General features: G+C 37.4%; 1 protein-coding gene across 12 annotated transcripts in view; it reads left to right on the forward strand.

The window, feature by feature from the left end:
• PPA2 (inorganic pyrophosphatase 2) overlaps window positions 1-14,371 on the forward strand; it is a 96,723-nt gene extending 82,352 nt beyond the window's left edge. For 4 of the 12 annotated variants that reach the window (XM_042251171.2, XM_042251173.2, XM_042251169.2 and 1 more), the window contains one exon: window positions 8,568-8,728. In XM_042251171.2, coding sequence (XP_042107105.1) covers window positions 8,568-8,696 — 129 coding nt within the window. In that variant the 3' untranslated portion in view covers window positions 8,697-8,728. Of the gene's footprint in view, window positions 1-4,811; window positions 9,185-12,858; window positions 12,896-14,161 lie in introns of those variants that run through there. The other 8 variants (XM_004009654.6, XM_060417551.1, XM_027970833.3 and 5 more) reach the window with 5 other exon arrangements.
• Window positions 14,372-15,978: the final 1,607 nt, after the last annotated feature.

The following is a 15,978-nucleotide window of genomic DNA, read 5'->3' on the forward strand; positions in this document are numbered from 1 at the left end:
AGTAATGGTTAAAATGAAGCCAGGTAGCAGTAAGTTTTCACTTTCTAGATGTATCTGAGTTTGTGCTCGGTCATGTCTATTGATTAGGTGAGATTTTAGGATAAAGTAATTGCTTTGATGATTAGATACTCTTAAAGCACCAAAAGAAAAGAAATGGACTCAGCTTTTGAGTGATTAATAGAATCGTTACAGAAAGCATATACTTTTGAACAGGTATCGATCAGAACACAGTTAAGTGTAGTGGCATTGAGACCCCCCTAAAATCATTAAGTAGTCACCCCAAAATATGTACAGATCAATTAGGAAAAACAGTGTTGCCATAACCAAGAAAAACAAAAGCCGACAACCTGATGACTCTAATTTGGAAAAATCTTAGAAACAGAACAGAAAATAAGTAATATGTCATTTATCTAAGGATGATAAGGAGAGCTGAAGTAGTCAGGAAGGTTAGTGAATTTTGTTTATAAATATAGATGCTTGAATTATATACAGTCATGCAAGGCATGGCTGTGTCCAAAACAAGGTTTGTTACCTAAACCTGAACACACTCAGGATCCACAGAGACAGATTGTTACTCTGTGTGTCCAGGTTACTGTGTGTGACCACTGGCTACCAACTGAACCATCCAATTATATTTTTGGGGGATAGTGTCTTTTTTTTTTTTAATAGCCTAAAGTGTAGAACTCTTTCCCATTGTTTAAATACCATGTGACTAGAAACTGGAGCTTTATTTCAGGGAACAAGGTTCAGAGCCTTTATAGGGAAGAAAGAATGCATCTTTGTGAATGCGTGTGCACACGTGAGTGTGCATTTGTGCACACACATGTAGTTGTCCTTTCAGATCTAATATTAATATCGAACGACAGTTGATTTGATGCCTGGGATCTAAGATGCTACTTTTAGGGTCCTTTACTATATTTAAAGTATTTGGAAAATACGTATGTTGAGAAGATAGGAACAGTATTTATAAGCTTTGTCTAATAGACGTATAGAATTAGAGAATACATTGTTTTTTTAGTACACCTGGACACTTCCAGAAATTAAGTATACGTTAGGCCACAAAGAGTTGGAAAAAGGTGCTAAGGAGTTGAGGTAATGCAAACCACGTTCTCTGTCAGTAGTGTAACCAAGTTACCAATCAGTTAAAAAGTATTAAAAGAAAAAATCCCAAATCCTTGCTGTTTGGAAACTAAAAACACTACTATGCTGCTAAGTCACTTCTATATGTCATGCCAAAAAAATGAATTGTAACAAATTATAAAATATTTAAAATGAATAACTAGATCACTCTGTGTCAGAACTTGCATGATGCTGCAAAAACAGGTTTTGAGAGAAATTAGATATACAGCAGAAATGAAAAAAGAATGTTGAGAGGCTAAATGTTCAACTCAACAATTTCTGTTTTTTTCCTGTCTTTTCACATTATAGGAAAGAAAATTATATAGGGTAGAGCAAATATTTAATGAACTAGAAAACAAGGAGATATGGAAAAGATCTGTTAAAACAGCAGCTGGGTTTTCTTCATACAGAGCTGACAATATGGACAAACTTAATTCCCTGGTAGCTCAGTGGGTCAGGAGTCGGCCTGCGTGCAGGAGACTCAAGTTAAATCCCTGGGTTGGGAAGATCCCCCGGAGAAGGAAATGGCAACTCCAGTATTCTTACCTGGAGAATCTCATGGACAGAGGAGCCAGGGGGGCTACAGTCCACTGGGGAAGAGTCAAACACAACTTAGCGACCAAACCACCATTAAACGAAGGACCGTGAAAGAGAGAAGACATAAATAACAAATCCAAAATTAAAATGAAGACACTACAGACACAGGTTTATAGGTGATCAGAAAGGGATAGTCTAAGTTGCTTTTGGCAATACCTTTCTAAACATAGATGAATGGCCAGTCTTGTTTAAAATATAAACAATAATGTTAAATCAAGAACAGACAGACAACCCAAATAGATGTATCAATAGTTCAAGAGAACACTTAGTTATGAAAATGACAGTATCTCCCATGTTAATTAAAGAAGTCAATCTGTTTTTATAAGAATTCCAATAGGATTTTCATTGAACTTGGTAAGATAATCCTAAAGTTTATATGGAATATTAAAGGGCCAGGGATAACCTAAAGAAGACTGATAAATATAAACAAAGTTTTTTTAATCTGTAAACAAAAGATACCACAGAATAAGTTAAAAGATATGCCACTGATTGGAAGATCTTTGCATGAAGTGACAAAAGGATTAACAGTTTATTCAAATCAACAGGAAGAAAATAACCCAGTAGGGGGGGGAAATGGGCAAGCAGTATGAATGGGCAACTCATGAGAGAGGGTATTGACATTACTAGAAAACATGTGAAAATTTGCTGTATTTCTGCAGTGATCGGTGAAATCAAACTTAAGACACAGTGCAAGTTCATGGCTATCAGATTGGCCAGCATTTATTAAGTGTTTTTAAACATGTGGAAAGGAGACCTCTCGTACTAGTCGATACGCTTGTGGGAGTATAAATTAGTGTAACCACCTTGAAAAGCAGTCAAGTAATTTCTAGTATGGTTGAAGGTGCTTATAACCTACTACTCTGAAGTTACTTTCTAGATATACATTCTATAGAAACACTAATACCTGTCTTTTTATAATCAGACATGGGCAAGTTGGAAACTGAACAAATGCCTGTCAATAGAAAACTGGGTAAATAAACTGTAGTATACTTATACAGTGGAATGCTATACCATAGGTAAAATCTGTGAATTAAAACTATATAACTCTACATGGATAAAATCTGAAAGTGCAGTGTTGGGTGAAAAAATGTTTGCAACATTGCGTGTATTGTTGAAATAAAGTTTAAAACACTCCAAGTAGCACCATAGATTTTTAGTGAATATAAACAGACATGTTTTTCACATTTTTGAAACATAAATAAGAACAATAAACACTGGTTTCAGCCAGCGTTTCTCCTGGTGGTTAGGAGAAGTTACTTCTGAGAAGGAATAAAAATAAATAAGGTTTTTATTTTCGATGGATAGGGAGAAAAAGAGACTTCAGTTATAAAGTTTCTGAAATAACAAAATGTTAACTCTGAAAAAAATCCAGAGAATAGATATTTGTTATAATGGTCTTTACATTTTCTGTGCTTTTGTAGTATTTCATAATTAACAGAATTTGAATGTCCAGGAAAAAAATTAATGAAACCAAAACTTTATTCTTTGTGAAGACCAGCAAAATTGATAAACCTTTAGCCAAAATGATCAGGAAAGAAAAGAGAACACAAATCTTTAATGTCATGAATGAGGCAAGTGACATCACTACTGATTTGGGAGATAATAGGAGAATAATAGAGCAGTATTGTGAAAAACTTTGCATAAGTTAATTTCAGAATTTGGGTGAAACTGGACAGATTTCTTGAAATACGTAAAATACCAAAGCTCACTGAAGAAGAAACAGGTATAAACAAATTAAATCTGCACTTAAAATATCTCTCTGTAAACACAGCTCTGGGCCTTGACTCCTGCTACTTTTATTCGGCATTTACCAAAGGTTCTACCCAGCACAGTAAGGCGCTAAAGAGAAGGAGCGGCGTCCAGGTTGCAAAGGGGGACACATGAGTGTCTATATTGAATTTTCAATAAAATGAACCTGAAAGCTATTATAATACGTGACTTTAGCAGGGTTGCAGGATACAGGCTCAGTATACAGTAAACAGTTGTGTTTTTGTGTATTAGGAACAAAAATTAGAAACTAAAAATAAATGCATTATTTATAATGACTTCAAAAATGTGAAACACTTCACAGTAAATCTGGAAAAAAAAAATGTGAAGATCCTGAACCCTGAAAACTATCACATATAGCCCATAGATACAGAACTAAATAAATGGGAAAATATTTCATGTTTATGATTTGGAAGACTCAATATTGTTATGATGTCAATTCTCTAATTGATCTGCAGGTTTAATGCAGTATCAATCAGATTTCAGAACACTTTTTTTGTAGAAATCAGCAAACCCATGTATGTAAATACTAAGGACCTAGAATTAGACTCAACGGCTTTGTGGAGAACAAGGTTAGAATACTAATTCTACCTGACTTACAGTCATTTTACACAACTACAGTAATGAAAAGAGTGTAGTAGTGGTATAAAACTAGAGAAGAGATCAGTGAAAACAAATCCACAGATAGACCTACATATATGTAGACAACTGATTTTTGAAGTAATAATCTTTTCAACAAATAGTTTGTGAACAGTTGATTATTCCCTATGTGAGGAAAAAAACACACTTTAATCCATACCTTGCACTATGTATTATAATTCTGTAAAGTGTAAATTTTGTAAGACAAAATTTAAAACAGAAAACTAAACCAGTTTTGACCTTGGGTTAGTTAGGCAAGATTTCTTAGATATAACACTAAGTTCAGTTCAGTTGAGTCGCTCAGTCGTGTCCAACTCTTTGCCACCCCATGAACTGCAGCACACCGGGCCTCCCTGTCCATCACCAACTCCTGGAGTCCACCCAAACCCATGTCCATTGAGTCGGTGATGCCATCCAACCATCTCACCCTCTGTCGTACCCTTCCCCTCCTGCCTTGCCGTCAATCTTTTCCAGCATCAGGGTCTTTTCAAATGAGTCAGTTCTTTGCATGAGTTCCACAGTGTTGAAGTTTCAGCTTCAGCATCAGTCCTTCCAATGAGTATTCAGGGTTGATTTCCTTTAGGATGGACTGGTTGGAGCTCCTTGCAGTCCAAGTGCAATCTGTTTTGTTTAAATGTTAAGTTGAACTTCATCAAAATTAATTTTTGTTCTGTAAATGACACTCTTAGGAGAATGAAAATAAGCTACGTGCTGCAAGAAAACATTTGAAAATTGTATGCCTGATAAAGGGACTTGTATCCAGAACTTAAAGAATTCTCATAATTGAATAATAAGAAAACAGAACATCAGCCTCCCACCACAAAAACTGCAAAACATATGAATGGTTGCTTTGCCAAAGAAGGTATTCTGAAAACAGGAGATGATGCTCAACTTTACCAGTCATCAGGAGGATGTGTATCTGCAAATTGAAAACCAAACTGGGGCTTCCCCACGTGCTTATTGGAATGCAGAATGGTAAAACTACTTTGGGAAACAGTTTGGCATTTTCTTAGAAAGTTAAACATATACCTACCGTATGATCTAGCCATGTCACTCTTTATTTTCCCAATAGAAATGGAAGTCTTTGTTCGTACAGAGACTTACCTATGGTGGCTTTATTTGTAATAGACAAAAATTGGAAACAAACCATATTTCTATCAATAGAAATAAATTGTGGTATATTCGTATGAGGAAATACCCATAAAAAGAAATGAATTATTGATACATGCTATGATGTGGCTGACAGAAAAGGCAATGGCACCCCACTCCAGTACTCTTGCCTGGAAAATCCCATGGACGGAGGAGCCTGGTAGGCTGCAGTCCATGGGGTCGCTGAGAGTTGGACACAATTCAGTGACTTCACTTTCACTTTTCATTTTCATGCAATGGAAAAGGAAATGGCAACCCACTCCAGTGTTCTTGCCTGGAGAATCCCAGGGACGGCAGAGCCTGGTGGGCTGCCGTCTATGGGATCGCACAGAGTCGGACACAACTGAAGTGACTTAGCAGCAGCAGCAGTAGCAGCAGCATGACATGGCTGAATTTTAAAAAATTATATGGAATAGAAAAAGGCAGATACATGTATTATACCATTTATAATTTTAGAATATGCGGACACTTATGTGTACTAACACAGAACAGGTGATTGGTTGGAGGGATTACAATCACTTACAGGGATGGAAGGAACTTGGGATTGATAGTGACTATGATTATTATCTTGATAGTGTTAATGGTTTCATGAGTATGTGTGTGTGTGTGTGTATATATGTCAAAACTTATCAAACCGTACACTATAAATGTGTGCAGTTTATCCCATGTCAGTTTTGGTTCAGCAAAACTTCAAGGAAAAAAAAATTTTTTTTTTCTGGAATCAGACTGCACCCAAATCCCAACTCTTATTCACAGTTGGAAGCAAATTGCTTAACTTATTTATGCCTTGGTTTCCTTATTTATAAAATAAGAAGCTAATAATAGTATCTTCCTTGTACTGAGGGCTGTTGTAGAGAACTGAATTAGGTAGTCCAGGTAAAATAGAGAGCAGCTAGAAAGTATTAATTAAATATTGGGGTTTATTGCCCCTATTGTATCAATAGTATTGTCGAACTAATTTGGCCACAGAGAGAAGCCCCTTCTTGATTATTTTTTGAGTATTCCAGCCTCTTGACTACTTCCAGTGATGAAGAGAGCACTTCTTCATGAGTATCCCGTTCCATTAATGCATGAGCAGTGGAAAAGTCAACCTAGTTCACATTATTCTATGAAAAGTAGTTCTTTCTCAGAGACTTAAGCAGAAAGGATTAGGAGAAAGAGTGAGTCAGTGTCCACAACATAATAACTCAATGTAGAACTTAACCATATATCCTGTCTGGGAATTTTTTGCCCTATAATTCTCCCACACATTTCTTTCTGTTCAGGTATTTTCCTTGTATTCTGCTCTCTCTGGAAATGGACACCCTCTGGGCAGCATGCAAAGTTGGGAGAAGTTTGAATTAGGTTATTTGGTAAAAGCTTAGTATGCGCTGATTATAGTTATTTTACTGGAAGAGAAAAAAAAAAAACAACAAAGTTTGAACTTTGTGAGATTCTGCACACAATCTCAGTGCGCATAGGACTGAGAGAGAACCAGAGCCATTGCAATGGAGTCCTAGCCTAGCCTCAGACCCTACACAGCCCGGTAGCTGCAGAGATGTGAAGCTGTTAGAACCTGCAATTCGGGCCAAGGAGAATAAGTAACCACGCTCCTGCTTAGTTGCAGGGACCCAGTCCTGTGATTCTGTGCACCTTTAGATCACAGCAGTGATGGAAAACTTCCCAAAAGGGGAAAGATGTCTCAAACTGGGAGGATAGAACACCTCCCAGGGAAGTCTTGGCTGTCTCAGTCTGACTTGTTTCCGCCTTCGCCTGACCAGACTTCACTGCAAGCAGTCTCCAGAGTGCAAATCTGGAGCACAGCAAGCTAGGAGATGACAATGCTGATGGTGCATGGAGGCATGGAGAGGAGTGCTTTGAAGGAAAAAAGTGAGGGGAAATTTCAAGTTTAATTAAAAGTATTATTCTGACTACATTGAGTAGATCTTATTTATTCAGTAAATCAGTATGTCCACAGTGCTGTGTAACATTTTGGATGGTCATTTTTTATTTGATGTCAAGACTTCTTAGCTGAATTGTAAAGAGCAGTGCATTCAGGAGACCAGGGCCTTAGAAGGAGTTCCAGTGGCAGTTAATGCCATCAGTATATACGCTAGTCATCTCTCACCACTAAAGCCACCAGCAGTCTTATAAATGCATGTTTGTATTTACATACTAAATCAAAGATGAATCCAGATGAAGGATTATAAATCCATCATCAACAGTGTCTCATGTGAGTCTGAGTCTTCTTTAAAAAAATTCACACCAAAGCCATATTTACGTTTTTCTAGAGGTCCACAACAAAGATAATCAATAGACCAGGTAGTTTAGAAGTGTGTATTTTGGGGTTCTGTGCCCTAATAGGAAATTACCAATGAGTGAATATTGTTAAATAGTTTCAAATATGAGAAGTAATAACCAGCAGAATAATGTTGCAGTCCATTAGAGTTGTTGGATAGGGCTTTTAGCTGCATGCTTCTCAGATGATTTCCTTTGGGCATGCACTTCATCTCTGCTTAGAGCTACTGAGAACAGCGGCCACAGTTTCCTTGCACATCTCAGAACAAGATGACCATCCTTGGTGTCTGGTTGTTGAAATCAAGCCAACTCAGAACTAAGTTCTTAAGTCAGTCTGACTGGGAGGTTCTCTTATCTGGACTGCTTGGACTGCTTCCGCAAGAGACCTTCCCTCTGTGGGCACTCACTTTACATTTCTATCAAAAAGGACTGTGTTTTCCTTTAGAGGGGAGACTTTCTGTGGGTGTGATTTTTCTAACAAGGTCACACTACAATATTCATGCTATACAGATCTCTCTTATTTGTGATTCTGAAAATAAACATCTTTGTGGCAGTTCACTATTAAAAAAACTTTAAATAAGGTATTTTCTTGATAAATCCAGATCCGATTCTAGTCACCTTATATCTCCTTCTTCGGTTTCCCTTTTTCCTTAAAAGCTTAAAAAGCTTTTGCTTAAAAGCTTCACTGCATTGCCACTCAAACATGAACAGAGAAGGTGAAAGTAAAATAGAATTTTAGCCAATTGAATATGTTCATGAAAGGAAGAGAATGTTTATTAAACTTAGACAAAATACTCTTACATTTTGTTTATGGATAACTAAGAGCTGGTCATGTTTTTTTGACTCATAAATCAGAAAAGAAATTGTGAAAATAAAGTGAACATACTTCCAGTTACCAAATAGGTGAATCATGGGATGAAGTGTACAACAAGGGGAATATGGTCAATATCTTTGTAATATCTTTGTGTGGTGACAGATGGTAACTAGATTAATCGTGGCGACTCTTTTGTCATGTATAGAAATACCAAATCACTGTATTGTGTGCCAGGAACCAACATAGTGTGGTAGGTCATTCATACACTCATAGAAAAAGAGATCGGATTTGTGGTTTCCAGAGGTGGAAAGTGAGAGGAAGAAGAATTAAATGAAGGCAGCAAAAGGTAGAGACCTCCCGTTATAAGTAAGTACTAGAGATGTAACGTAAAGCATGATAAATATAGTTGATACTGCTATATGTTATATGTGAAAGTTGTTAAGAGAGTAGATCCTAGAGCTCCTCTGGTTGAGTGGTTAAGACTTCTCCTTCCATTGCAAGGCGAATGGGTTTGATCCCTGGTTGGGGGGCTAAGATCCCACATGCCTCATGGCCAAAGGGAACAAAACCATAAAATAGAAGCAATATTGTAGTAAACTCAATAAAGACTGTAAAAATGGTCTGTATAAAAAAATCTTTAAAAAAAGTAAATCCTGAGAAAAAATTATTTAATTTTGTATCTATATGATAATGATGGATGTTCACTAAACATATTGTGGCAATCATTTCATGATGTAAATTAAATCATTATGCTGTACACCTTAAACTTATACAGTGCTGTATGTCAGTTATATCTCAATAAAACTGTAAGAAAAACATGAATATAGAGTAATTGCTTTATGAACCATGGAAACATAATGCCTGGATGGAATACCCAAGGTAATGTAATTCAACTGAAACCCTACTGCACTTGAATGAAAAATCAGAAACTTTTTTCTCTTTAATTTTAAATCCTTATAATAAAGTAAAAGAATATCAATTCTCATATCATGTGGTAAAGCAAGATTTTATGTTGGCTGAGTGTATCGTGTTTATTTATTAATTTGAACAAATGTAACCTACAGGTGAAAATGCTTTCACAGGGATCCAGTGGGATTATCTGAAGGAGTGAAAAGCAGTTGTATTAAAGTTATATTAATTTAACATAAAGTTTACACATGAATAGGGACAGAGGCCAGAGTAAGCCTTCTTTGGTTGATTAAAAGTGTAATATTTCGATAATGAAAGCACTAGATTTGTTTGAAAGAAATGATTATTCATGAGAAATATTTTTGGAGCGGGAAAGGAGAGGAGATTGCATGTTTACAATGGGTGTATATTGTGGCTCAGTTGGTAAAGAATCTGCCTGCAATGCGGGAAACCTGGGTTCAATCCCTGGGTTGGGAAGGTCCCCTGGAGAAGGGAAAAGCTACCCAATCCAGTGTTCTGGCCTGGAGAATTCCATGGACTGTATAGTCCATGGGGTCGCAAAGAGTTGGATACGACTAAGCAGCTGTCACTCCTCTTTCACTTTCATCAACAGGCTTTTTAGTTCCTCTTCACTTTCTGCCATAAGGGTGGTGTCAAATGCATATCTGACGTTATTGATATTTCTCCCGGCAATCTTGATTCCAGCTTGTGCTTCTTCCAGCCCAGCGTTTCTCATGATGTACTCTGCATAGAAGTTAAATAAGCAGGGTGACAATATACAGCCTTGATGTACTCCTTTTCCTATTTGGAACCAGTCTGTTGTTCCATGTCTAGTTCTAACTGTTGCTTGCTGACCTGCATATAGGTTTCTCAAGAGGCAGGTCAGGTAGTCTGGTATTCCCCTCTCTTTCAGAATTTTCCACAGTTTATTGTGATCCACACAGTCAAAGGCTTTGGCATAGTCAATAAAGCAGAAACAGATGTTTTTCTGGAACTCTCTTGCTTTTTCCATGATCCAGTGGATGTTGCCAATTTGATCTCTGGTTCCTCTGCCTTTTCTAAAACCAGCTTGAACATCTGGAAGTTCACGGTTCACGTATTGCTGAAGCCTGGCTTGGAGAATTTTGAGCATTAGTTTATTAGCGTGTGAGATGAGTGCAATTGTGCAGTAGTTTGAGCATTCTTTGGCATTGCCTTTCTTTGGGATTGGAATGAAAACTGACCTTTTCCAGTCCTGTGGCCACTGCTGAGTTTTCCAAATTTGCTGGCATATTGAGTGCAGCACTTTCACAGCATCATCTTTCAGGATTTGAAATAGCTCAACTGGAATTTTATAACCTCCACTAGCTTTGTTCGTGGTGATGCTTTCTAAGGCCCACTTGACTTCACATTCCAGGATGTCTGGCTCTAGGTGAATGATCATACCATCGTGATTATCTTGGTCGTGAAGATCTTTTTTGTACAGTTCTTCTGTGTATTCTTGCTATCTCTTCTTAATATCTTCTGCTTCTGTTAGGTCAGAAAATAAAGATCATGCCATCTGGTCCCATCACTTCATGGGAAATAGATGGGGAAACAGTGGAAACAGTGTCAGACTTTATTTTGCGGGGCTCCAAAACCCCTGCAGATGGTGACTGCAGCCATGAAATTAAAAGACACTTATTCCTTGGAAGGAAAGTTATGACCAACCTAGACAGCATATTCAAAAGCAGAGACATTACTTTGATAACAATGGTCCATCTAGTCAAGGCTATGGTTTTTCCAGTAGTCATGTATGGATGTGAGAGTTGGAGTGTGAAGAAAGTTGAGCGCCAAAGAATTGATGCTTTTGAACTGTGGTGTTGGAGAAGACTCTTGAGAGTCCCTTTGACTGCAAGGAGATCCAACCAGTCCATCCTAAAGGAGATCAGCCCTGGGTGTTCTTTGGAAGGAATGATGCTGAAGCTGAAACTCTAGTACTTTGGCCACCTCATGCAAAGAGTTGAGTCATTGAAAAAGACTTTGATGCTGGGAGGGATTGGGGGCAGAAGGAGAAGGGGACGACCCAGGATGAGATGGCTGGATGGCATCACCGACTCAATGGACATGAGTTTGAGTGAACTCCGGGAGTTGCTGATGGACAGGGAGGCCTGGCGTGCTGCGATTCATGGGGTCGCAAAGAGTCGGACATGACTGAGCGACTGAACTGAACTGAACTGAAGTAGCTTTCACTTACTCACTCATAAAGTAATTCATTTTCCTGGAGAATTTATCTTCGATGAGTAGAGGGTGCCCACATTCATCCCCTATAGAGAAATTAGGAGAAGGAAGTAACTGAAAATCCTCCCTTTATTTCTTACAAGGAAAATGTAGTGATGGTGACTCCTGGGACTGAGGGTTCGGATTAGGTCACTTTACAATGTAGCTCTGTGCATTTTTTTTGTTGTTGTTACATTTTCTGTAAGTGTTATGTTTAAGAATCAATTTAATGTTGGTCTCTCTTTTGGCATATATTAATATTATTATAGAAAAATGTGAAAAAACTTCATTCCCAGACTTTCATAGTTATTGTCTCTTGAGTGTTATGGTTTGTTTTCTTTGACAAAACAGGACTTTATACATTCTGAATATATTCTACCAACCAAGAAATTTATTTTAAGAGTAAATAAATAAAAAGTTGTTAGAATTATTTTTTAAATGTAATGATAAATGTTTTAGTTCGAATAGTTTGTTCGTTTCTTTTCTGTAATGCTTTTTAGGTTGAATACTCAGGTGTGTGGTACATGGTTCCATTGGTACATTTGCCACTGACCTCAAATATCAGCCTCTTTCCTACCGGGGCTGAGCAGATTGAGAGAATTAGAACTTGATGATTAAATTTGAAATCTGAAAAATGTGTTATAAAATCAGGGTGGTGGTTATTCCTCAGGGAGAAGAGCTTATGATTGGGGAAGTACCTGGCATGTTCCATTTCTTGACTTGGGTGATGGTTACATAGATTTTATTCTAATATTTTGGAGCTTTCTGCATTCTTTTCTGTGAGTAATAGATCTCTCAATATAGTTTGACGAAAAAAAAAAACAACTTTAAAATGTGTTCATAATTAGGAAAAAATCTTATATCTCAGAAAAACTTTTCTTTCAATCTTGTCTACCATAGATTATATCTACTGTAAGAATCTTGGCACAGTCATCAAAGTAGAAAAATTAAATACTCTAGGAGACAGCTAAAGAGTGTGTGTGCTTCTTTACACATGTGCATGCACGTCTGTGAACATGTGTGTTGAATTTTTATTCTAAAGACCCAGCCAAGGAAGCAACTGCAAAAAAAAGTCTCTTCATATTCTCAGTAGTTCCCATGGGTTAATGAGAGAAAATATTTCTAAGAATGCTTTTTATCTTATTTGACTCTTAAGCCTATGGTTTGTTTATTTAAAAGAATAGGCAATAATAATAAAAAGGTAAAGAGGATTTACTTTTTTTAGGTTAGAGAACCATTGTGTGTTAACTTTGTTCCATAATTTTATGTTTTTTTTAAAAAAAGCATCCTGAGTATCATTTCCACATCTAAGTATTTGTTGTAACAGAGACTCTGATCTTGCCTTTCAGGTGTCGTTTTCACTGAATAAAGGAAGTAATGAAGAAGGTATGGTTTATGTTGGTTCTTAAGGAGCTAGATATGTAAATTTATTTGTTTATAGTAGTGGAGACCCCAAAAAATACAGTAGGTTAAAAATGATAGAAAGTAAAGCACATTTTAACATAGTCATTAAAACTTTCAGATGGAATCAGTTATTTCTAATTTCAGACAATAAGGAACACGTTTATTACTTTTAGTCTGGAAAGTAGTTTGTGCAGTGACTTTGTTGGTAAAGTGCTAAGTTTCCAGCTAGTTCGGATAAATTTTTAAGACTTTCAATGTCTGTATTGGTGAAATTTTATTGATTATCTATCATTATTTCAATGAATGACTCATTTTATACTCTTAGTGTTTATTTATTTGGCTGCGTCGGGTCTCAGTTGCGGCACGCGGGATTTTTGTTGTGGTGCTTGGGCTTCTGTCTGATTGCAGCGTGTGGGTTTGGTTGCCCTGCGGCATGTGGGATCTTAGTTCCCCTGGTCCCAACCAGGGATAGAACCTGTGTCCCTGGCACTGGAAGGCAAATACTTAACCACTGAACCACCAGGGAAATCCCCACTCATTTTAACAGAAGATGTTAAAATCAAAATTTAAAGTAGAATTAAAAATAGAATTTTAAAATTACCATTATTTAAAGCTATTGTGAGAAAGAAATAAAAATGTTCTATAGTAAAAATTTCAGAATACGTATGTATCATCTTTTAAAATATTGCAAGGCTTTTTGTCTTTTTGTTTCAATATAAAATATTAGAATACTCAACTTGCAAGTTTGGAGGAAAAAATGAGAACTGTTTACTGTGAGTCCAAGTTCTAAGATGTTTAGAAAGGAGCAAATCTATAGATAATGATTTCATGGGGAGGCAAGCTCTATTCCTTATAGGGGGAAGTAAGATTGTTTCTTTGCAATTCTATCCCATCTGGGCTATTTGACAGGCAGTCACATTTTATAGTGCAGGGTTTGCCTAGACCTTTCATGCCGCAGCTAGGATACTTAACTTCAGTATTAATCAGTAAAGACTAAAGAACTGAGCAAGATGTATGAAATAAAGTGTGATCCTTTAGAATATCAGACCTGAGCCAAATGAGAGAACTTAGAACCAGAGTTTAAAGGTGAGTGACTTTAAGTATAGAAGTGTGTCACCCTAAGTTCTGATTGTTTATATCTGTCTGAGCACTTCTGGAAAGTCTGAATTTAATTTGTCTTCTCCTCTCTTCCCTCCTCCCTCCCTCTTTACCCCTCCCCTAACACCCTGCTTCCCCATTTTAATGCAGATCAAGTATGGCACTTCCTTGGCAAGTGATCAGAACATCTGAAGGCCTGCCATCAGGATTCCAGTCTCTAAGAACGCTGAGATTCAACCTCCCCCAAGTGCTAGAAACAGGCAGAATTTGCTAATTAACTTCCTGTTGAAACTTCTTTTTTTTTTCTTCAAGCTTTTTGCAATATGCAATGTGTAAATAAACGCTGACATTTTTGAATTAGCTGCCTTTGAATATTTATTGATATGAAAAGATTTTGTTGAATTTCATAGCAGAAGTTTAGAGGCACTGAGTTTTTTTTAAATTAGTTTATTTATTTTAATTGGAGGCTAATTACTTTACAATGTTGTGGTGGTTTTGCCATACATCGACGAGAATCAGCCTTGGGTGTACAGGTGTCCCCTCTTCCTGAACCCCTCTCCCCCCTCCCTCCCCACCCCATCCCTCTGGGTTGTCCCAGTGCACCAGCCTTGAGTGCTCTGCTTCATTCATGAGACTTGCGCTGGTCATCTGTTTCACATATGGTAATATACATGTTTCAGTGCTGTTCTCTTATATCATCCTGCCTTTGTCTTCTCCCACATCGTCCAAACGTCTGTTCTTTACATCTGTGTCTCTTTTGCTGTCTTGCATATAGAGTCATCATTACCGTCTTTCTAAAGTCTGTATTGGTGTTTTTCTTTCTGATTTACTTCACTCTGTACATAATAGGCTGTAGTTTCATCCACCTCATTAGAACTGACTCAATGCCTTCTTTTTTATAGCTGAGTAATATTCCATTGTGTATATATGTACCACAATGTCCTTATCCATTCATCTGCTGATAGACATATATGTTGCTTCCATGTCCTGGCTATTATAAACAGAGAAGCACTGAGTTTTGGCCAATCCTAATTTATATGCATGAAGGAACCCAGTGGTTTTATTAGCTTTTATTTCTAAGGGTTAAAGTAAAAAGGATAAGTGTAGTAAACTAATAAGATTTTTATAGATACAATGGTTCTCATTTTTGTACAGTGTTATGTCTTTTTGAGTCCACTGCTGGTAGAGACGTATTTAGCCAAGCTCTGTCCTCTTAGTCCTGTGTAAATGTGTTTACATTTATTAAGACTCTTTCCTATAATTATTTTGTAGCTTCTAAACTCAGATTCTCATTGAGTCCTATCAGATTTACTTCTCATCTCTACGGTGATGAATCACAAGTCTACATAAGAAACTCAGGTCTTTCTCCTGGGGTCTATTGGACATCTCTTTAAATGCCTTTGATTCCTCTTGTACAAAACTAAACTCATACTCCCTTGTTCCTGAATTAACATTCTCCTAGTCACCCACGCAGGCCCTTGAAACCATATTGAATCTCCGTTCTCTTTTCTTGGGCTTCCCTGGTGGCTCAGATGGTGAAGAGTCTAAAGAATCTGCCTGCAATACAGGAGACCTGAGTTTGATCCCTGGTTTGGGAACATGCCCTGGAAAAGGAAATGGCAAGCCACTTCAGTATTCTTGCCTGGAGAATTCCATGGACAGAGAAGTCCAATGGGCTATAGCGCGTGGGGTCACAGAGAGTCAGACACAACTGAGCAGCTAACACCTTCACATTTTCACTTTTCTCCTTTCTTTACTCAAGAAGGCCATCTAAATGTTTCTTTATCCTCTATTACTTTACACCCTTAACATACCCATTACCCCTTTATTTCACTTGGACTGTTATAACAGCCATCTAGCTCTTCACCTCCTGACCCAGTGCTCTGCCTCATTCCCCTTCAGTTCAGTTCAGTTCAGTCGCTCAGTCATGTCCGATTCTTTGCGAGTCCATGAATCGCAGCACGCCA

The sequence above is a fragment of the Ovis aries genome, chromosome 6 (assembly GCF_016772045.2).
Source record: "Ovis aries strain OAR_USU_Benz2616 breed Rambouillet chromosome 6, ARS-UI_Ramb_v3.0, whole genome shotgun sequence".
Taxonomy (NCBI): Eukaryota; Metazoa; Chordata; class Mammalia; order Artiodactyla; family Bovidae; genus Ovis; species Ovis aries.